We start from the raw sequence: 22,226 nt of genomic DNA on the forward strand, positions 1-22,226 counted from the left end.
TGAGTATTTCTTTTTCTTTTTTTTTTTTTTTTGTCTTTTTAGGGCTGCACCTGCTGCATATGGAGGTTCCGAGGCTGGGGGTCCAATTGGAGCTGTAGCCACTGGTCTACACCACAGCCACAGCAACGCAGGATCCGAGCTGCGTCTTCAACCTACACCACAGCTCACGGCAGTGCCGGATCCTTAACCCACTGAGTGGGGCTAGGGATTGAACCCGCAACCTCATGGTTCCTAGTCGGATTCATGTCCACTGCGCCACGACGGAAACTCCTGAGTATTTCTTTTATTTTCCAGATGAACTTTTTTCAAAAACAATGTTTATGGCAATAAATAAGTCAGACTCTCTAGAAAGGAGAGCAAAGCCAAAAACAAAAGGTTTATCTTCTCCCCCTACCTCCTATTCTTAAATTGCTGCTTCCTAGAGGTGACAGTTTGTCTTGTTATAGTTTCTTATGTTCACATTCATAAATTGTATTTGAATATATGTATCTTTTTTGCTTGTTTGTTTTTTGGCCCTGCCTGTGGCATGCAAAAGTTCTCGGGCCAGGGATCAAACCTTCACTATAGCAGTGACCCAAGCCACAACGGTGATAATGCCAGGTCCTTAACCTCAAGGCCACCAGGGAACTCCTATGTATCCTTTTAAAATAACATAAGTTGGATCATTCTATACTTTCTCTTTGCACTTTTCCTTTTTTAACTTAGACATATTTTTAAAATCTTTTTTCATTGTTGTTGTTTTTTCTTTTTTTTCTTTCTTTTTTTTTTTTTTTTTGTCTTTTGTCTTTTTTGTTGTTGTTTTGTTGTTGTTGTTGCTATTTCTTGGGCCGCTCCCACGGCACATGGAGGTTCCCAGGCTAGGGGTTGAATCGGAGCTGTAGCCACCGGCCTACGCCAGAGCCACAGCAACGCGGGATCCGAGCCGCGTCTGCAACCTACACCACAGTTCACGGCAACGCCAGATCGTTAACCCACTGAGCAAGGGCAGGGACCGAACCCGCAACCTCATGGTTCCTAGTCGGATTCGTTAACCACTGTGCCACGACGGGAACTCCTGTTTTTCCTTTTTAAAATTTTTTGCTATACCCTCGGCATGGCGAAGTTCCCAGGCTAGGGAATGAATCCTTGTCACAGCAGTGACAACACTGGGTCCTTAACCCACTGAGCCACCAGGGAACTCCTTGAGATCTTCCCATTTAAGCGTATATCAATCTGTCTCCTTCTTTTCATAGCTACATGATATCCCAATTCATGAATGTAGAAGAGCATTTTTTATTTTTCCCATTATAAAATATGCTTATTGTGGAAAATCCAGAAAGTATAGGAAAGCAATCACTTTCATACCACTACTCAAAGTAAACCAATATTAACACATTGATGTATTTCTTCCAGTGTTGCACACTTTTTAAACATTGTTTTCCACAAGATAAATATGATTTTGAACATTGCTATTTGGAAAGGGAATTTCTTTTAAAGTTATTACCTTTCCAGTTTGAAAAATCAGCAGATGTTAGGTAGTTTGCCCTCATCCAAGCACAGACTGGTTTTCATTTTTCTTTTTCTTTTTGGCCATGCTGTGGCATGTGGAAGTTTCCGAGCCAGGGATCGAACCTATGCCACAGCAGTGACCCAAACTCCTGTGGTACCAAAGCTGGATCCTTAACCCACTGCGCTGCAAGGTCACTCATTTTTCTCTTTAGATTCTTTCTAAGATTTAAGCTTTGAATGTATGGTTTTTAAAAGCTTCCATGTTTGCTCTCAAGAAGGCTTCCCTTAGTCAAAATTTAGACTTATAAGGTTGTCTAACTTGGTGTTTTTAGTTGCGTAAACTCGTATTTTTCTCTCTGCTTAACCATTGACCTAGCCATATGTCTTTGTGTGGACCAAATTATATTCCTGATCCTTAATTGAATTATGAGGACTGTTAATGCTTTTTTGGCGTTTGAATTACATATATCAATTGTGTTACAATTAGCTCTGGGTTCATCAAGCAAATGCGTGGTCATTTCTTAGTTATTGATTTCACTCATTAAAATGCTTCTTATTTCAGAATCTCTCAGCATAAAATGCTTGTTTGTTTTAGGTATTGCAATTCCATCTCAAGACACTCTCTATACCACTCTGGGAACTCTCATTAAAGAAAGGAAGATTTATCACACTGGAGAAGGATACTTCATAGTCACTCCTCAGACTTATTTCATCACAAACACAACCGCTCAAGAAAATAAGAGAATCATGTCAGATGAAAGTCCCCAGATGCCAACTTCTGTTACGTATCTAGTGAATGTGAAGAGCTGTGCAGAGTTCATAAAAGAAAGTGCAACCCCCATTTCCCACTGTCATTCCTGCCGGTGTTTCCCTGATGTGTGCACTCAGGATGTACAGGAACCACCAGCTGCTGCAGAAGTGACTAGAAAATGCCAGAAAGGTCTTGGGGAATCCAGATCTTTGGTACCGAATCAAGCCATTTCAGTGTCTGAGGATAATCACATCTGTGAGAGCACCAAACCTTTACCATACACAAAAGACAGAGAAAAGGCCAAGAAGTTTGGCTTTAGCCTCTTCTGGCGCAGTATATCCAGAAAGGAGAAATCCAGAACAGAGCACAGCAGTTTCTCGGCCCAGTTCCCACCGGAAGAATGGCCTGTTCGAGATGAAGATAACTTGGACAATATCCCTCGAGACATAGAACATGAGATAATCAAACGAATTAATCCCATTCTGACTGTTGACAACTTAATCAAACATACCGTCCTAATGCAAAAATATGAAGAACAGAAAAAATATAATAGCCAGGGTACTTCCACTGATGTGCTGACACTCAGGCATAAATATCCTTCAAAAGTGGGAGTTAAGAAAAGACAAGGCCTGTCTGTGAAACCTCAGAGGCGGGGCCATTCACATAGGGATAGACACAAAGCCAGGAGTCAGAGAAGTGGGCCTCAACCAGGAAGCATTAGACTGGAGAAACACCCCAAGCTCCCTGCTTCACAGCCCACCCCCAGAATTAAAAGCCCCAATGAAGCAGTACTTAAGAAACCACTTGCTGGGAATCCATCAGTGCTAGATTCCCATTTGATCTACAAAAAGCGAATCAGTAATCCTTTCCAGGGCTTGTCTCACCGAGGGAGCCCAATAACCAAAGTATACAACATCCGGAAGACCAGTGATCTGGGACCCAGTCAGACTGGACCAGAGGGAACACCTTTCCAAAGGTCCAGGTCTGTGGATTCCTCAAGAATCTTTTCAGCTGAAACCAAACAGCCATATGGGGAACAATGTCATGATCAACTGAGAGCAGAATCCATTTATGTGAATCACTCCACTGTCAAACCTACCAGTGATGACTTCAGAGATCACTCCTTCAATTACTCTCAATGTAGTGTTTTGCAGAATGATAGTAAATGCTGTTCCCTCAGAGAAAGCATGTTGAGGTACGATATGTATGGGGGAGAAAATGAAGCAATCCCTGAAGTCTTGAGGGAAAGTTATTCTCACTTTGCCACGTTAGAAGAGACAACAGAAACACAGCATGTCCTGCCATCCCGAGGTTCCTCTTCTTTAGACCAAGCATCCCCTGCTTGTAGAGTAGTTGATGAAACAATGCACCAGTTCCAAAATCTTGGTCTTTTGGATTACCCTGTTGGTGCAAACCATTTGAAACAACCTAAGAGACAAGACAGAGACTCAGAGGAAACTCTCCTGAGAAAGGCATTGGTCCAGGAAGCAGAGACCATGAATTTAGAAAATGAAGGGCTTTCTGACAACGATGAGGCCTTGGATCCTAATGAAGCAGATAATGATGATGGGGCCTGCAGTTCATTGTATCTAGATGAGGATGACTTTTCTGAGAATGATGACTTAATTCAAATACTGCCTGGCCACGATCAGTTTTCCTTTGCGGGGGGAAGCAAGTGGAATCATTTAGGCAAAGAAAAGGTGACGGAAAGGTCTCTGACTGAGTACAGTAGCAACACACATAGATTTGAGCCTCAGGGGCTTAAAGGAAATGAACATTACACGCCCACTGGGTTGCTCACTAGCCCCAGTGAAAGGCAAAAACCTAATCTCTCTGCTGAAAGCTGTGTCCTCAATTCAGGGACCCAGTCTGGTTTTAACTATGAAGAGGAACCCAGCATAGGTAAATGTGTGCAGGCCTCAGCTCCTGCTGATGGGAGTATATTTGATTACTATAGCACAAGAAAAGCTGCTTCTGAGACTGAAATCCCACAAGACTCTCTTGGCGACCCAGGAAAGAATCCAGCTAGCTGGTATCACAGTGCTCAGAATCAGGAAATGAGGAAACAGTTCACACAAAAGTTAGAACTCTTCACCACTTCACAGACGCCAGTGCTGGCTCCAGGTCTTCAGCACAGTCACTTGGAAGGAACAGAAAATCAGAGCATGGCAGGAGACAGTGGAATAGATTCTCCACGGTAAGTCCACAGAAAAGTGATTAGTCACAATCCCACAGGAATTATTCAAATCAAGGGCATATTGAGTTACCTGGTTGGAGACTCCTCAGTAAACTTTAAAACAATTATCTCCTCTTTTTTTTTTTGGTCTAGGGGTCGAATCAGAGCTGTAGCTGCAGGCCTACACCACAGCCACAGCCACAGCAGTGCAGGATCCGCTGGATCCTTAACCCACTGAGTAAGGCTCGGGACCCAACCGAGCCCTCGTGAATACTTGTCAGATTCGTTACCACTGAGCCATGACAGGAACTCCCTGAATAAACTTCATAATGATACAATTCTGCCAGCCTTTCCTGAATACATTTTATAAAGTAAAATCTCTTAATAGGATAGAATTCCTTATTATTATTGTTATTATTTGCTTCTTAGGGCCTTAGGTGTGGCACATGGAAGTTCCCATGCTAGGGATCGAATCAGAGCTTTAGTGGCAGGCCTATGCCACAGCCACTGCAATGAGAGATCCATTGGATCCTTAACCCACTGAGCATGGCCAGGGATTGAACCCACATCCTCACGGATACTAGTTGGATTTGTGCCATAACGGGAATTTCGAGAGCTCATTTTTAATGTGAACCAAGGTTTGACTGTTCCCCTACCACTAAATCTTGCTTTACTTCTAAAAATAGGAAGGAACGTCCATAAACCAAGCACTTTCTGAACCAAAAGTTGGAAGTTTTCACTTATATTTCTGGTTCTGCACAGGTTGAGATAGAGACGTGGCTTTTTTCCACTACTGTTTTCCATGCCAATTTATTTATATAACGTTGCTCAGATTATAAAAGTAATTTGGTCATAATAAAACATTTGACAAGTACTGAAACGAATTTTTTAAAAAACACCTATAATCACCCTACCATCTATTTTTGAGAATCCTTTTTTATTTGTATCACTTCAGTCTGAACATACTGATCTGTATATTTTGTCTGTTGAACTCATACTATAGTTACTGTTTTGCATCTTGTTTTTTTCAACAGCATATAATGAATATTTTCTGCCATGTTATTAGTTTTCTAAAAAAATTATTCTTAAAATTTGGTGTATATCTTCATTCTTTTTTTATTATGTAAAATTACTGTGTATCTCCTTTTGCAATGATAAAGTAATATAGAGGTGTAAAAAGTATAACTGGAAGTTTTCATTCCCCAGTCTTTTCCATTCCTATTCCATGGAGGTGATCTAAAGCATTGTTAACAATTTGAAATATATTTTTTTCAGACATTTTTCTGTGTATTTATAAATCATTTTCTTTTTCTCTTTCTTTTTTTTTTTTTTTTTTGTCTTTTCGCCATTTCTCGGGCCGCTCCCGTGGCATATGGAGTTTCCCAGGCTAGGGGTCTAATTGGAGCTGTAGCCACTGGCCTACGCCACAGCCATAGCAACACCAGATCTGAGCTGCTTCTGCGACCTACACCACAGCTCTCGGCAATGCCGGATCGTTAATCCACTGAGCAAGGGCAGGGATCGAACCCGCAACCTCATGTTTCCCAGTCGGATTCGTTAACCACTGCGCCACAACGGGAACTCCTATAAATCATTTTCTAACAACAAATCATACAGAGGTGTAGCTTTCTTTTTTCACCTAACTTATCATGGTTATCCTACAATCAATACATATATATCCAGCTCTTTTTCTTTTCTTTTTTTTTTTTTTTTGGTTTTTTTAGGGCTGCACCCACAGCGTATGGAAGTTCCCAGGCTAGGAGTGGAATAAGAGCTGCAGCTGCCGGCCTACGCCACAGCCACAGCAACACCAGACCTGAGCCTCATCTGCGACCTACATCATAGCTGGCAGCAGTGCCAGATCCTTACTTACCCCACGGATTGGGGCCAGGGATCAAATCTGCATCCTCCTGGATCCTAATTGGGTTCGTTACTGCTTAGCCACAGTGGGAACTCCCTCCAGCTCATTTTTAAAAATGGCTCCTTAGTATTCTATTATGTGGACCTTGTTATTCACATAACCATTATTTTCCTTCTTTTGACATTTAGACTCTTCCTAATTTTTTGCCATAATAAATCAATCTGCATTGAGTTATATAAATGTTTGCAGACATTCCTTAGGCTAAATTCCTGAAAGTCTACATTTTTTTAAACTTATCTACTTTATTGGGGAATAAGATTTTTCTGCTTGAAACAGTAATTTAATTCACACTAAGTCATTATAGTATCAAAACATGTCTTTGCAGTAAACAGTGGTATAAAACTATAGACCATTGGTCCCCTTTTTCTCTCTCTGGCGAAACCAAAACCAAAACCAAAACAGGAGTTTCCACTGCACAGGTTAAGGATCTGGCATATACACTGCAGCGGCTCTGGCCACTGCTGAGGTTTGGGTTGCAATAGGTTAAGGATCCAGTGTTGCCACAGCTGTGATGTAGGTCAAGGATCTGGCTAGGCTTCAATCCCTGGCTGGGGAATTTCTGTACACCAAGGATGTGGCTGAAAAGAAAAAAAAAATAAAACAGATAAATTGATAAGCAATTGAGAATTTATGAGAAACCTTGAGAAATTAAATTTTTTGGGGGTATTTTTGTCTTTTTAGGACCACACCTATGGCATGTGGACGTTCCCAGGCTAGGGGTTGAATCGGAGCTGTTGCTGCCGGCCTACGCCAGAGCCCCAGCAACACCAGATCTGAGCCTTGTCTGTGACCTACACCACAGCTCACAGCAATGCCAAATCCTTAACCCACTGGATGAGGCCAGGGATCAAACTCCCAACCTCTTGGTTCCTAGTCAGATTAGTTTCCGCTGCGCCACAATGGGAACTCCAAGAAATTTAATTTTTAAAAGTTGCTTATGTTTTCTTGAAAGACATAACTATAATCATTAAAGACATCTATAGAAAAAAAAGAGTGGGAAGATAACATTTGGACATCAACTAGGTGTCATAATTGTTATAATGATTAAGAGAACAAAGATGAACAAGGTGTTATTTATAGGAAACTTCCAGTTTAGTTGAGGAGATCAACAAATTGAATCCAACAAGAGGGATGGTCTATGTGGAAAAGACTTATGAAGGACACATTTTTGAGACATACCTTAATGTAATAGACAAGTGAGGGAGAAGAGGCAAGGTAGGAGAAGGGGAGTGTCAAAAGCAACATGTCCAGGGTTCCCATTGTGACTCAGTGGGTTGAGAACCCAACTAGTATCCAGGAGGATGCAGGTTAGATCCCTGGCCTTGCTGAGTGGGTTAAGGATCCAGCATTGCTGTGAGCTGCAGCATAGGTTGCAGATGTGCTCGGATCTGGTGTTGCTGTAGCTGTGGCTTAGGCCAGCAGCTGCAGCTCCAATTTGACCCACAGCCCAGGAACTTCCATATGCTGCAGGTGCAGCTATTTAAAAAAAAAAAAAAAAAAAAAAAAAAAAAGCAAAACAAAATGCCCAACCAGTCATGTTACTTGACTGAAGCAAGGCAGATGTGTTAGGTAAGGGACTAACATAGTTTACAGCTCCTAGGAAAGGAGCACTGTCAATATGAAAAGTATTATATGGAGTTTCCATCGTGGCACAGCAGAAACAAATCCGACTAGGAACCATGAGGTTGTGGGTTCAATCCCTGGCCTCGCTCAGTGGGTTAAGGATCCGATGTCGCCGTAAGCTGTGGTGTAGGTTGCAGACATGGCTCAGATCTGGCGTTGCTGTGGCTCTGGTGTAGGCCGGCGGCAGCAGCTATAATTGGACCCCTAGCCTGGGAACCTCCATATGCCGAGGGTGCAGCCCTAAAAAGACAAAAGAAAATTTATAATTGGCTTTTCTCTTCCATATGATGTTTCAGAAAATAAAGAAATTACACAAGAAGGTATTGGTCATTTCAGTTGTATAGAAGAGTTTTTCAGGGAACTCACTGTTTCTGACTAGAATATATTTGATACTGAATCTGAGAACAGATGTTCAGAAAATATAAACTATTCGGAATCCTTTAAAATGTAAAGAGCACTTTTGCCTGCAGTGGGTTGATATGGGACCTCAGTTCCCAGACCAGGGATTGATTCCTGGCTGCAGCAGTGAAAGCACTGTCCTAACCGCAGTCCTAAGCGCTAGACCACCTGGGAACTCTCAAGAACACATTAGCTTTTTAAAGGTTCACCTATTTGATAAGTTAGTTCCTGTTAGTAAATGTATTGCTTCAAAGTAACAAATGAAGATGTAATGCCTTGCTTAGAAATCGAGGCCCCTTTCTTTTTATTTTTTTTATTGGAGTATAATTGCTTTACAGTTCTGTGCAAGCTTCACTTGCACAGCAGAGATTCAGCCATACATACACGTACATTCATTCCCTTTCAGTCTCCCTTCCCATACAGGTTATCACAGAATACAGAGTAGAGGTCCCTGTGCCCCACAGCAGGTCCCCCATTAGTCATCTATTCTATATATAGTGGTGTGTACATGTTAATCCCAAACTCCTAATTTATCCCCTGCCCCATGTTTCCCCTTTGGTAACCATAACAAGCCCTTTTTAAGGCAATAATTCTGTTATTTTTAATATCTTTAGGACACAGAGTCTGGCATCAAATAATTCAGTCATTTTGGATGGACTTAAAAGAAGACAGAATTTCCTGCAGAATTTTGAAGGCACAAAGAGCAATCAAACACTCACATCCAATTCCTTACTACAACTAACTCCAGTCATAAATGTTTAATTTTTATTTTACTTCTGGAAACTTTTTGTAAAAATGTACAGCATTAATATAGAATGTCTTCATCAGTTGAGTTTATAAGAATTCTCTAAAGCCAAGCACATATGTTATTAATCTCATTATATATTTTGTTGTAGTTTCTGGCTTTTTTCCTTTTTTGACATTGGCTTTTTTAAAGCTTATTTTACTTTAAGTTTATTAGGAATGTATAGATTGTTTGCAATTTAAACATGGAATCATTGGTCTTCTTCCAATTAAGTATAATTAACTTAAATCATCAGATAGACATTCATTAGTTTCTCAAATACATAGATGCTAATTTACTACCCAGTAATGAATTTCCATACCCACATCAATACTGAATTCTTATGTTAAGTGGCTCTCACCTGATTTCAACACAAAACCCCAGCAAATAATGTTTTTGGGTTGCATAGGTCATTTGCAACTAATGTCTTTTATCATTAAAATAATTTATATAGATGGGTACTTTGCAACAAGAATTCTTTTCATCCAATCATTGCTGCCAAAGATATTCTCTGTGACCAGCTTGAACATGAACAAATGGCTCCACATTGTGATTGACCGATAGTGTCCACAATACCCATGGCAACAGGCATATGGCTTGACTCTTTGGGTCCTCCCCATGTTTGAGGCTGTCTCTGTAAAATGACTTTGAGAAGTTAGGATGTTCTCACATGGTGGAGATAAAGGGAAGCAGATGGTGGCAAAAAGGCTTGTGAGTGAAAGGGAAGTTCTGAATTACAGATTTAGAGAAGAGATGGAAGATGGCTGATAGACAATCCATCTGCATTTGATCTATTCCTTCTGTTCATGATAAGACCTACATACTCTTGCCAGAATTTTTTCTGGCAGGCCTTTTCAGACCAAGTAGTGGAATGGTCAGTTCTCTTGGGTTTGGGGAACATGGAGCAGTCAAAACTAGTTTCAGCATGTTGGGTAGATGCTAATGCTAACTTATAGTTGAGGGGATGTTTCTTTTAAGAGATTTCTAAGGATCGTCAGAGCCTTAGATCTCAAGGATGACTAAATAGAGTGCTTCTTTCTAGCTGTCACCATCATGATAACAGTGAGGCATAGGTTGCAGCTGTGACTTGGATTCCATCCTTGGCCTGGGAACCTCCATATGCCACAGGTGTGGCCATAAAAATAAAAAACAAACAAACAAACAAACAAAACTGCAGAAGAGAGAAGACCAGATATGCCACTCTGTTTCATAGTATTTGGATCACTCACTCCTGACTGTTGGTTTTCAGGGGCCTTGACCAACGTACTGTGGCACTCCAAGATTAGCTGTGGCCACAAGGATATGCAAAACCCTGAGCAAAGTACCCAGAAGGGTAATCTGGATAGAAAAGCCATGTGAGGGAGGCACTGGTTTAAGGGGTGTTATAGCTTGAAGTCAGCATCAGTGAATGGAAGTTAGGAGAAAGATTTCAGCTCAGTATGAAGAACCTCCCATTAGACAAAACTCTCTGAAGATGACATAGGCAGTTTTGTAAAGTAATGAACTTCCCCTCATTTAGGACATTCAAGCAGAAGCTTGATGATCCCTTGACGGGTATGTTGCAGAGGTATTTCCACAACTAGATGGTGAAAGATTCATTGAAGATCCTCTGAAATACTGAGCTCACACAGATTCCTGGGTGTTGCTTCCAGTTCTCCATTTCTATACCTATCCCTGCCAATCCTTGGAAAAAGGAGTACCAACAGCTCTGTCTTGATCTTGGACCTGGACAAGTTTCTTAATACAGTGAGGAACCTAGAGTCTTTTATGGCTGGCTCTAGCCACACCTAGGGACCAATGAAATCCATCTAATTTTGCCACTGGATGCATTATGAAGCCTATGATGAAATTGATAAACTTGCCTTCTACAAAATACAAAATATGACCACAGATATTAAAGATGAATATACATGTTCTTAAATTGTTGTCTGGGAGATTATTCTCTACGAGAGGTGATTTACATTTTTTCCACTAATAATTTTTGCGTGTGGAAATTTTAGTTCTTGATTTCTCTTTCCCATTGCTATCACTAAGAGAAAACTGTTCTTTTGAAATGGCATGGTAACCCAAGCTTAGGAGTCAGATAAGTTTTTAAATCCTTGGTAGCTGTGTGATGGAGAAAGTTAAAAACTTATCTGATTTTTTTGTTTTTCTCATCTGTAAAGTAAGATAGTAAGAAAATCTACTTTATAGGATTGTTTTAAGATTTGACGATAATCTACTGAAAGTGGCCAATGCAGAGGCACATAATATTGTTATATGTATGTATATTTTTATATACTTATTCACAAAACTTGCCTAATAAGTAAAGAACATGGCTTACTATATAAGTCCCCTGTTTTTGCCAGGTTATCTGGAATTCTTCCATTTAAACATTCAGTCCGGAGTTCACGTCGTGGCGCAGTGGTTAACGAATCCAACTAGGAACCATGAGGTTGCGGGTTCGATCCCTGGCCTTGCTCAGTAGGTCAAGGAGCCGGCGTTGCTGTGAGCTGTGGTGTAGGTCACAGACGCGGCTTGGATCCCAAGTTGCTGTGGCTCTGGTGTAGTTGGGTGGCTACAGTTCGGATTCGACCCCTAGCCTGGGAACCTCCATATGCCGTGGGAAGCAGCCCTAGAAAAGGCAAAAAGACAAAAAAAAAAAAAGATTCAGTCCTATAGATTATGATTATAGAAAGTATCTAATAAAAATCCAGAGTTGCCTGGGGAGATATTATGCCTTTGGCAGTTAATGCCTTATACTATAAATGGGAATAAAATCTGCGAAGCATGGGCTTACTGCAGATATTCATATAATGTGAGATCCTGTTCATCCTTTTTCATCTGGGATCTCAGACCCATAGAATCCTTGAGAGTAGCTGGCTTGTGTAAACCATTTTCAGTACTTGAAAAATCCTGATAGAAATTGTACATTCCCTTTGTCTAACCCCTTGCTAACATCAGTTTCTCTGCCAGTGGCTGAAATTACACCTGCTCAGCAATGCAACCCTATCACATGCTGGCGTGACATTGCTAAGCTTCAGTTGTGTCTTATTCGTGTATTAGAAGAATGATCATGAATCAGTGATTACTAAATGCAGTTTAGCAGACAGAATGTTTCAAAGTGTCACATTTGTGATTAAAAAAAAAAAAAACAATGGAAAGAGCGGTAGCAGTAAAAAGATTGGGATCAACTGCATTTTGAGAACCCATCCTATAGCTACCTGAGGCTTTTAAGGGATGGGGAGTGGAGAAGAGAGACATGGGAGTCATGAAACAAGAATGGTTATATATCAAAAACAAACTCAGGACTATCTTGCTAGCCTCTCATTTGAAACCTTAGAAGCATGTTCCCTTTTCAGCAGTAGCAGATTCCATTTCTCAGGGAATGGTGCCCTTTTCTGTGACTATTCCTTTCATCCACTGTTATTCAAAGGACCTACAAAGTAATTAGTAATTAAAGAAACAGACCTCCTTCCAAAGGTTAAACATTTAAAAAGCTTTCCCAAATAATTTAAATTAGGAGCTAGATACATACGTAAATATACACACACTAAATGAGTTCAAAGCTGTCTCCACAGTCAAAACCTGGAGCTAAAGGTAGGAATATACGCACCTCTGTATATCGTCTCTTTAGTACTGTTATATCAGGGGATCCCCCATATTTCTCTCAGCTACCAACAGGGAAGGAATTTTTGCCCCACTTTACTAACAAAAAAATGGGTTTTAAAGTTTAGTTGGCCAAGGTCATGTGGCTAGCAATAGAAGAAATATCCTTCTTGGTCCCTCTTTCATATTCTCCTTACTTAGTAGTCTCAGCACTCACTCTCTACCTCCAATATCTCTCAATCAATTTATAGCTATCTCAAATTATTTCCATGTCATAACATTTTAAAATGATGGCTCAATTCCTCTTGTTAAGTAAGATAGATATGCAGATTCAAAATGTTTCTTTTTACCTTTTACTTTCTAACTATGGAATAAAAATTAAATTTAGCCCTCTAGGTTTGAGAATGACCAGAGAGAGGCAAGTTTATAGACATCTTGTTTCTATATTTTAAGGTCATAGAGTTTAATGATCTAAAACCAGAGGCAAGGGAAATCTTTATAGGACGTTGCAACAGAGCAAAAGATGAGGCACCCTAACAAACTGAGAAAGAAATTGTATCAGTGATTCTGGCAAGATATTTAGAAAACAAAGATTTTTCTAATAAGAGCAGATTTTTAGTTACTTGTACGTTTTAATAATTTATGGTACACCTTCATGTTCCTCCCAGTATATTTCATCATCAGTATCAATCTCTTGAGACTTAAAGAGGGACCAAATGTGAAAAAAACAGTTATTCATTTCCTCATCTCCATTCCAAAGTTTTCAAGTTTATACCCATTGAGAACATGTATTTAGCGGTACCCCTATTTTAGCTAAGCTACAGTTTCGTCAAGTTACTTATGACTCAGTTTAATTTACATACAATTGCCCTGCCTAACATAGACAGCAACCAGAGTTTTGAGTCAATGAATTTGGTGCTTAGGAAGGTAGGGTTTTGTACAGTCTTGTCCATTTTTCAGATATGCTGTATGACCTCTGACATAAAAACGAATGCTAAAAATAGTCTTGAGAGGCTAAAATATACTTCATCTGTGCTTTTCAACAACATACTAACATTTATTTCTATTATTATCCCAATTTTATACATGTGACATTCTTAGCCACATCTACTCCTGTGTTTTCTATGTACATCACAGCCTGTTGCAGGGCTACAAAGACTTCACAGTGATAGAATTGGTAGTGGGTGTGAGAGAGTGGGACAAAAATGTTTTAAAAAAGCACAGATCTAGAGATGCCTAGCTAGTCTCATAATCTAGGGAGAGAGATGCATTTTTCACTATCATTGACTGATACTCAATTTGTTGATAGTACTGAATCCATAAGGTAACATTTAGATAGACATATCACCTTTGACTTCAGGCCAATCCATAATTATGCAGGCCTGTAGCAATTACAAGCTTAACCTTTGTGCTTTCAGCTATTCAGGACTAATTCCCAAACTCCATGACATGTAGCAATCTGAAATTTTGCTAAGAGGTAAATTTGATGTTCAGGTTACAAGGCTGGTGTGCTGGATACTGTCAAGGGGTTTGTGAAATACCCCTGCACCTACGTCTCAATTTGACTTCTTGCTTTTCACTCAAAGAGTAGCTTGGTTGAAGAGATCATGAAGAGATAAAAAGAAACAGCTCAGAAAAGGGAGCCAACCATCCAGCACCAATGATGTTAAAAAAAAAAGGTATATGCTAAGGAGTTTGCCCCTTGTAGTATCAAAAGGTTTCTAGTTTTGTTCAAAGTTGTAATTTAGGAGCAGTTATCCCCGTAAGTAAAATCCTTTTATTCGCTGCAAATAAACAATTTGTCAGTGACATTCAGGCTTGTTTTCTCTAAATTTCTTTAGGTTTTTTTTCTACTTATTATTCTATGTTCATGGGAGCAGCTTTGGGAACCTTAAAGCTTGCAGGCTGGTGTGGCAGAGAAAAGACTGATTTCCTACTCGACTGTGCCACCAACTCTGAGACTACAGACAAGTAAATCCCTCTTAGGGGATTAGTTTCCTCTAATGGCAAATGGGGAGGGTGGAAAGGATCTACAGTAAGCTAAGGGCCAACTTCCTTACTAAAACTTAAGACTTGAGAGAAGGTTGACACGGCCTAGCCTTCACCCCAAGCGCACCTAGCCCACTCCAGACCCCAAGACGCCCCTTCCCACCAACGCCGGGACGCTAGTCTCGCGCGAAGCCGTTAGACGTTAACGCCTCACCCCGCAATGGGTGGGGCTGATGCCTGCAGCTTCCGGCGGCGGGAGGCAAGGCCGAGCGTGGCGCGCCTCATCGGTTCTCCCGCCAACCCGCGGAAGGCGTGAGCCCCTCTCTGCTGCACTCGAGGGGCTCTCCGGCCCCAGCATTGCATGCTGGGAAGCCCGGAAGCATCTCCACTTAGCCGAGAAGAGCTATTAGGAGTGGGGGAGGGGAAGGGGGGAAAACCTGAACTTTTTATACTAAACAGTTTGCGCATCTTTTATAGAGATTGGTCAGGGTTTTACTCTAGAAGCCAATCACTTCAGAACAAGGGTGGACCAATCGAGAAGGCTCGCTTTCACTGGCTGGGAGACTGTGTCGCAAGGGAAGCGTTTAAAACGAGAGTATCCGGGATTATTTTCCCCCGCCGGTCGGTGCGTGTCCCGGAAGTGACGCAAGGCTCTGGCCGGTCGGCCGCCCTGCCCCCTCTTCCTTTCACGCTGTCGCTGCCTGTAGGTGGTTGTGGCCACCGTGCCCAGGAGGAGGCGACTGCGGCGAATGATGCCTGGGAAACTTCTCTGGGGGGACATTATGGAGCTGGAAGCACCCTTGGAGGAGACCGAGAGCCAAAGGAAGGAGAGGCAAAAGGTGCGCTGAGGATGGGCCGCGCCTCCTTTTGGGCTGCGCCGGCTTGGGCGGGGAGGGGAGTCTCCCCGATGGCCTGTCACAACCCGGTCGGAGCATCCGAGGGCCTCTCTTCGCGCTGCCCCCGTACCTCTGAGGTCGCTCCGGGACCATTCCCACCGCCACACCCCTAACCTGGAGAAGGGCTTCGGCCCGGCCTCCCGTGGTCCTCCAGTCGTTCTCATCGGCGCCTACGAGATGGGCAGACTCAAGTTCTCATCGTGGAATCTGTTATTTCTTTCCTCTCCTTCCTTAAGCAGCGAGGCCTGTCATTTGGTTCTCGTTGGCCGTCTAGAAGATGATTAAGAAAAAATGATTGCTTTGAATAAGTGTTCCTTCTCCGTCATCCTGTCCTGTATGCGAGAATCTTGGGGAAAGCGATCTTAGGTTTACAAACCTTGATAACGGGTCAGTGGAGTAGTGAAGAAAAGTGTCACAGCCAACGTTGCCAGGATTTGGCTGTGATGGAGATCGTGTGGGTTGTATTATTAATAGCCTTTTCTGATAGTATTTTCATTCAATTCACAAATATTTATTGAGCCTAATTTATGCTAGACTCTTTGCTGGGCATCTCGGTGGTCCCTGCCCTCAAGGAGCCTGTTAGAAGAGTTGTAGAGACTTCCCGCTCCACCCCTCAAAAGAAAGAAAGAAATCTAGAGAAAAGGAAACAGCTTTAGAAGGTAAAGAAGCAATTCGAAAGCTGACATTTGACAAAAGAATGGCTGTATAGTTCCAGAGAGCAGAGAACCTACTCTTCTGACCTTATTACCAAGGTAAACTTGCCATTCTAGCCAAGGAGTTAGTATTTTCTATTGTGGTAAAATACACACACCATAAAATTTACCATTTTAAAATATACAGTTTTGTAGCATTAAACACATTCACACTGTTCTGTAGCCATTATCTTCATTCATCTCCAGAATTTTCTTCATCCTCCCAAACTCTGGGTGTGTTAAACACCAGCTCCTCATTGCCCCCTCTCCTGGCATCTACCATTCTTTCTGTCTCTGAATCTGACTGCTCTAGATAAGTCATGTAAGTGAAATCACCAAGCAGTTATTTTAATTTTGCTTCTAAAATACTTGGTCTTCTTTTAGCATCCAAATCCTATCCCTCTATCAAGGTTTAGTTTATGCCTATTAAAACCACGCCACTGTACACACAGTAATCTCATTCCCCCTTGGATTCTTTTTCCAGTGCTATCTTTCTCATACAATTAGCCTTTATGTACTTCCTTGTGAGGTTTTTTAAATTTTTATTTTATTTTTGTCTTTTTAGGGCTGCACCTGTGGCATATGGAAGTTCTCTGGCTAGGTGTTGAATTGGAGCTGTAGCTGCAGGCCTACCCCACAGCCACAGCAACACCGGATCCTTAACCCACTAAGGCCAGGGATCAAACCCACATCCTCATGGATATTAGGTTCATTACCACTGAGCCACAATGGGAACTCTTATGTACTTTCTTGTAAAGTTAGTTCAGTCTTCTTGTGTGTATCTTTCCCAAATATTTCCCAAAGATTCTTGAGGGAAAAGACAGTATCTTTGTCTATGCTTGCATTTCACTATAATCTTGTAAATTGGTGGTTTTCACATTGTAATTTCTCCAGAAGTACTTGTTGATTTTCCTTTAATTATGAGAGATAACTAAAGATTTGGAAACAGGAGTTCCTATCGTGGCGCAGTGGTTAACGAATCCGACTAGGAACCATGAGGTTGCGGGTTCGATCCCTGGCCTTGCTCAGTGGGTTAACCATCTGCCGTGAGCTGTGGTGTAGGTCGCAGGCGTGGCTCTGATCCCGCGTTGCTGTGGCTCTGGTGTAGGCCGGTGGCTACAACTTGGTTTAGACCCCTAGCCTGGAAACTCCATATGCTGCAGGAGTGGCCCTAGAAAAGGCAAAAAAAAAAAAAAAAAAAAATGGAAACAGTTTGGAGTACCAACTGATAGAATAGAGCAGTCAAATACTGATCTGGCATTGAGATGAAGGTGATTTTGGGTTTGGATATCTTGAGATATGGAACTGGGTCTTAGGTTCCCAGAACTGGAGTGCAAATGAGGAAGGAAGCCTGGAAGTGTGTGTTGAAGCCATGAAAATGGTATGAAAGTATACATAGAGAACAGAGACTTAAGGAACATCTACTAAAGAAGAGAGAGGAACCATTGAAGAAGATAGAGGTAAGAGAATAAGGAGGAAACTGTGTGTCTCAGAAGCCAAGAAAATGGAGTCTGTCAAGCACTGTGAATCTGATGTGAAACTGTATTTCATCACCTTGGGATATTTCTGGGCTTGGACCTAAAGGTCTCATTTTACTTTGCAGAACCTCTGTGAAGTGCAAGGCCCAGAAGTAATTCAAAGCCCACGGCTGGTTCTATAAATAGTCTTGTTTTTGTATAGAACCTATTGGTTTGGGGAGATACGGGCTAGCTCACTTAACTATAGATCAAATGGTATAACATGCAACTGTATGACATATTAATGTAGTGTTCTGATGTTTACAAAGCATTTTCATATATTCAGTTTTTATAACAACTCATTTTATGGATGAGAAAATTGTATATGAAAGTACTCTTTAAAAATTGTATAAATCAGAATTTCCCTGGTGGCTCAGCTGGTTAAGAATCCGGCATTGTCACTGCTGTGGCGCAGGTGCGATCCCTGGCCTGGAAACTTTTGTATGCTGCGAGGCCAAAAAAAAAAAAAAACATGTGTAATTCATAGTGAAAATTTTGGTAATGGCAGTTTTTATCAAGACTAGTCACTACTACCTAATTTATTTATTTATTTATTTATCTCTCTATCTTTTGCTTTTTTTAGGGCTGCACCCACAGCATATGGAGGTTCCTAGGCTAAGAGTCCAGTCACAGCTCCAGCTGCCGGCCTACCCCACAGCCACAGCAATGCCAGATCCAAGCCGCTGTCTGCAACCTACACCACAGCTCATGGCAACACCAGATCCTTAACCGACTTGGCAAGGCCAGGGATTGAACCCTCAACCTCATGTTTCCTCGTTGAATTCGTTTCTGCTGCGCCACAGTGGTAACTCCCTATCTAATTTATTTTGAACATTTGACACGTTTGAAGTGCTGAATTTCCTAATCATTTCTTACTGTCTGCAAATATTAAAACACTGGCCACTAGTTTGGCATTTTAAAGCTAAAGTTGCAGAAAGCACCCCCCCCCAAGTTCTATTGATTAAATTTTAAAAACTTTAAAAAAAATTCCAGGTTTACTAATATAGTTTTCCTTCTATGATAGTATAACAATTGGGTTTTGTATGAACTACATACTGGTTTTTTTCTTTAATCTATTTACCAGAGTTCAGAGAAGAAGCATGATAGGAAAAGAGCATGGGTTTTAAATCAGACAGGGCATGATTTTGAGCAGTTTTACTTGCAGGAAATCCCACATGTGGGTCTTTGGCAAGTTGCTTATCTCTAAAAACTTGTTTCCTCTTCTGTAAAATGGCAAAGATAATATAGGTTTGCTATTCTTTATCCAAAATCCTTGGGACTAGATGTGTTTTGGAATTGAAAATTCTGGGGATTTTTGAAAGGGTAACAACCCAGTAGGGTTTGGGGCCCCCAACCTATAATCAGACACCTTAATATAAAATTTATGACTATTCAGACTAAGTGGAATAAATAAAGATTATAAATTGTCTCACATTAGTTCAAGTCAGATTTTGCCATGAAATGAGTTTAGGTCAGTAAGGGTTTTGTTTTGTTTTGTTTTTTTAGTTTTTTAAGAAATTTTTTTCTTTTATTTTTTTAGGGCTGCACCCGTGGCATATGGAGATTCAGGCTAGCGGTTGAGTTGGAGCTGTAGATGCCGGCCTACGCCGCAGGCACAACAACACCAGATCCGAGCTGCGTCTGCAACCTACACCACAGCTCATGGTAACGCCGGATCCTTAACCCACTGAGTGAGGCCAGGGATTGAACCTGTGTCCTCATGGATGCTAATCAGATTCATTTCCACTGAGCCATGACGAGAACTCCAGAATTTTTTATTGAAGTACAGTTGATTCACAGTGTTGTGCCAAGGTCAGGTAAGGTTTTTGTCTCCGAATTCAGGTAAGGTTTTGTCTCCAAATAAGTTACAAAAAAAACTTTCGGTTTTCAGAGCTTTATGGATATCGGAATTTCGGATAAGGGATTATGGACCTGTACTTCCCTTATAGGGTTGTTATGAAGATTTAAACAAGATAAGCCGAAAACTCATTACACAATGCTGGGTAGGTACTCAATAAATATTAATTTTTTTCTTGAAAATATTAGAAGTTTTTGTTTGTTTTTTTAATTTATAAATCTTGAGTTCTCATTCTTTTACTGCAGAGGAACTATTTCAGTTTCCCTTAAATGTTGTTATGGGATGGGAGAGGGACTAGTAGCCAAGTCTTAAGAGTGCAAAATTTGGGATGAGAAAGAAAGCAACAGGTAAAGCTTAGGCTTGGCATTAGCACCCAGTCTGGGTTTCTACCAGGTAACTTTTCAAGATTATGGTAGATTGAGCTTTGCTGGTTCGGGGCATTGTACTCTAACTTCTCTAGAGTCTTAAATGCAGACTTTTTGATCCTCTTGTCACTACTTTGTTTTTCCACAGAGTGATAGAAGGAAGTCAAGGCACCATTATGACTCAGAGGAGAAATCAGAAACAAGAGAAAATGGGGTTGCAGATGACCTAGATGCTCCCAAGCCTAAAAAAGCTAAAGTAAAAGAGAAGCTAAATGGAGACACTGAAGAAGGATGTAATAGACTTGCAGATGAATTTTCTAAATCTCGTAAGTCAAGAAGAAAAGATCTGTCAAATGGAGATATTGAGGAATATGGGAAAAAATCAAAGCGAGTGTCATCCTTAGATAGTTCTACTCATAAATCAAGTGATAATAAACCAGAAGAGGTATGTATACTTTTGGTTTTGCATTTGACATTACCCTTGAAGTATAGGCTAATTTGATTTTTTGACTAATTAGAATTGATTCTATAGTATTTCCTGCTTATTGTCCAGTACTTTTAGTTGAACTGGAGAGTATACAGCTGAAATCTGAGGCTTTTTTCCTTTGCCTCTTATTTCTTCTAGTATATTGCCTTCTTTTGGGGGCTGTGGTGGTGGTGGTGGTGGGGAGGGAGGTCAGTTTTAAGCCTTTCCTGTCCATTTGGATCTCTAAATAGTTCTTCCAAATTGCTTATTGATGGTCACCTACTTGCATGCATTTCTTATGGTTATTTCTTATGCATTTCTTATGGTCCTTACCAGTGCTCATGAGTCAAAATATGACTTTCTGAAGCAGGGTACTCTTGACTTTGTATATTTTGCCTTCTGCTTTTTTTATTTCTGTAACAATAATACCTTTGAATGATTTCTAGGTCTTTATGGTAACTCAGTCTTAAAGATGTTTGCTTTTTTTTTTTTTTTTGGTCTTTTTAGGGCCTCACCCGAGGCATATGGAAGTCCCCAGGCTAGGGGTTGAGTCCGAGCTGTAGCTGCTGGCCTACATCACAGCAGCTCCAGATCTGAGCCACATCACCAGTTCCTTGTGGCAACACCAGATCCTTCAACCCACTAAGCGAGGACAGGGATCAAACCTGAATCCTCATGGATACTAGTCGAATTCTTAACCTGCCGAACCATAACAGGAACTCCTGTTTGCTTTTTTTTTTTTTTTCGGTCCTTTTGCTATTTCTTGGGCCACTCCCACGTCATATGGAGGTTCCCAGGCTAGGGGTCCAATCGGAGCTGTAGCCACCAACCTACACCAGAGCCCCTGCAATGCGGGATCCGAGCCGCGTCTGCAACCTACACCACAGCTCACGGCAATGCCAGATCCTTAACCCACTGAGCGAGGCCAGGGATTGAACCCGCAACCTCATCGTTCCTAGTCGGATTCGTTAACCACTTTACCACGATGGGAACTCCCTGTTTGCTTTTTTAAAACAGAAATGAAACATAAAAACGATCTGAAGAAATCTGTTTTCCTGGGTATCAATTTTTGGGGAGGTGTAGAAAACATGCTTAGTCTAGAATCTTCATTTTTGGATCTTCATTACTGGCATTGCTTTTGCCAGTATCTGTTAGAGTAGATATTTTCTTGCATAGAATTTATTAAATTTGTTGTTGCACTTTTTCTCTAGCAGAATTCATAGGTTTACCTAGGTATTATGAATTATCACTAAATTACTCAGGTCTTCAGAAAGAAACAACTAATATTCTTAATAATTCTTGGTATTTCATAATTCTTTATATTTAAAAAATCTGATGGTTGCTGTTAATTTAAATACACTCAAGCTTAATTAATTAATCAATTAATTTTCTTTTTGGCCTCCCTGCAACATATATAGAGTTCCTGGGCCAGGGGTCTGATCCAGGCCACAGTTGCGACCTGTGCTGCAGTGGCATCTTCACTGCAGAGATCCCTTAACCTACTGTTTGATTCTCTTGCACCATGGCGGGAACTCCAATTTGAGCTTAATTTAATGTGTAATCTTTGGAGACCTTTGAGAAAAGATGTAATCCTTGCTTTACAATATATCTTTTTTTTATTTGTGAGTTTGCTATTTGTCAGGAAGCATATATGTTAGAGAATTGATCTAAATAAGGCCCTACAAGTCTCTTTTGCTAGTAGGAGAATGTAAT

The 22,226-nt window shown here is 41.0% G+C and overlaps 2 protein-coding genes across 24 annotated transcripts in view; both read left to right on the top strand.

Annotated features, from left to right (window-relative positions):
- The window catches only part of STOX1 (storkhead box 1), a 56,943-nt gene extending 45,880 nt beyond the window's left edge, over positions 1-11,063 (top strand). For all 3 annotated transcript variants that reach the window (XM_084997091.1, XM_001928627.6, XM_084997092.1), the window contains exons 3-4: positions 2,084-4,436; positions 8,973-11,063. In XM_084997091.1, the coding sequence (XP_084853217.1) occupies positions 2,084-4,436; positions 8,973-9,120 (2,501 nt within the window). In that variant the 3' untranslated portion in view covers positions 9,121-11,063. The remainder of the gene's footprint in view (positions 1-2,083; positions 4,437-8,972) is intronic.
- A 4,323-nt stretch (positions 11,064-15,386) lies between these two features.
- Positions 15,387-22,226, top strand: part of DDX50 (DExD-box helicase 50) — a 40,974-nt gene continuing 34,134 nt past the window's right edge. For 6 of the 21 annotated variants that reach the window (XR_014828011.1, XR_014828013.1, XM_005657388.4 and 3 more), the window contains exons 1-3: positions 15,387-15,558; positions 19,774-19,827; positions 20,196-20,492. Coding sequence is in view for 4 of the 21 variants with exons in the window: in XM_005657388.4 (XP_005657445.1) it covers positions 15,469-15,558; positions 19,774-19,827; positions 20,196-20,492 (441 nt within the window). In the remaining 17 variants the exon portion in view is untranslated. Of the gene's footprint in view, positions 16,368-17,623; positions 17,768-19,715; positions 19,828-20,195; positions 20,493-22,226 lie in introns of all 21 variants that reach the window. The other 15 variants (XR_014828012.1, XR_014828014.1, XM_003133052.6 and 12 more) reach the window with 6 other exon arrangements.

The sequence above is a fragment of the Sus scrofa genome, chromosome 14 (genome assembly GCF_054392235.1).
Source record: "Sus scrofa isolate SSC_HxYL_T2T_F1_AM1 chromosome 14, Sscrofa_HxYL_maternal_Yorkshire_Landrace_v2.0, whole genome shotgun sequence".
Lineage (NCBI taxonomy): Eukaryota > Metazoa > Chordata > Mammalia > Artiodactyla > Suidae > Sus > Sus scrofa.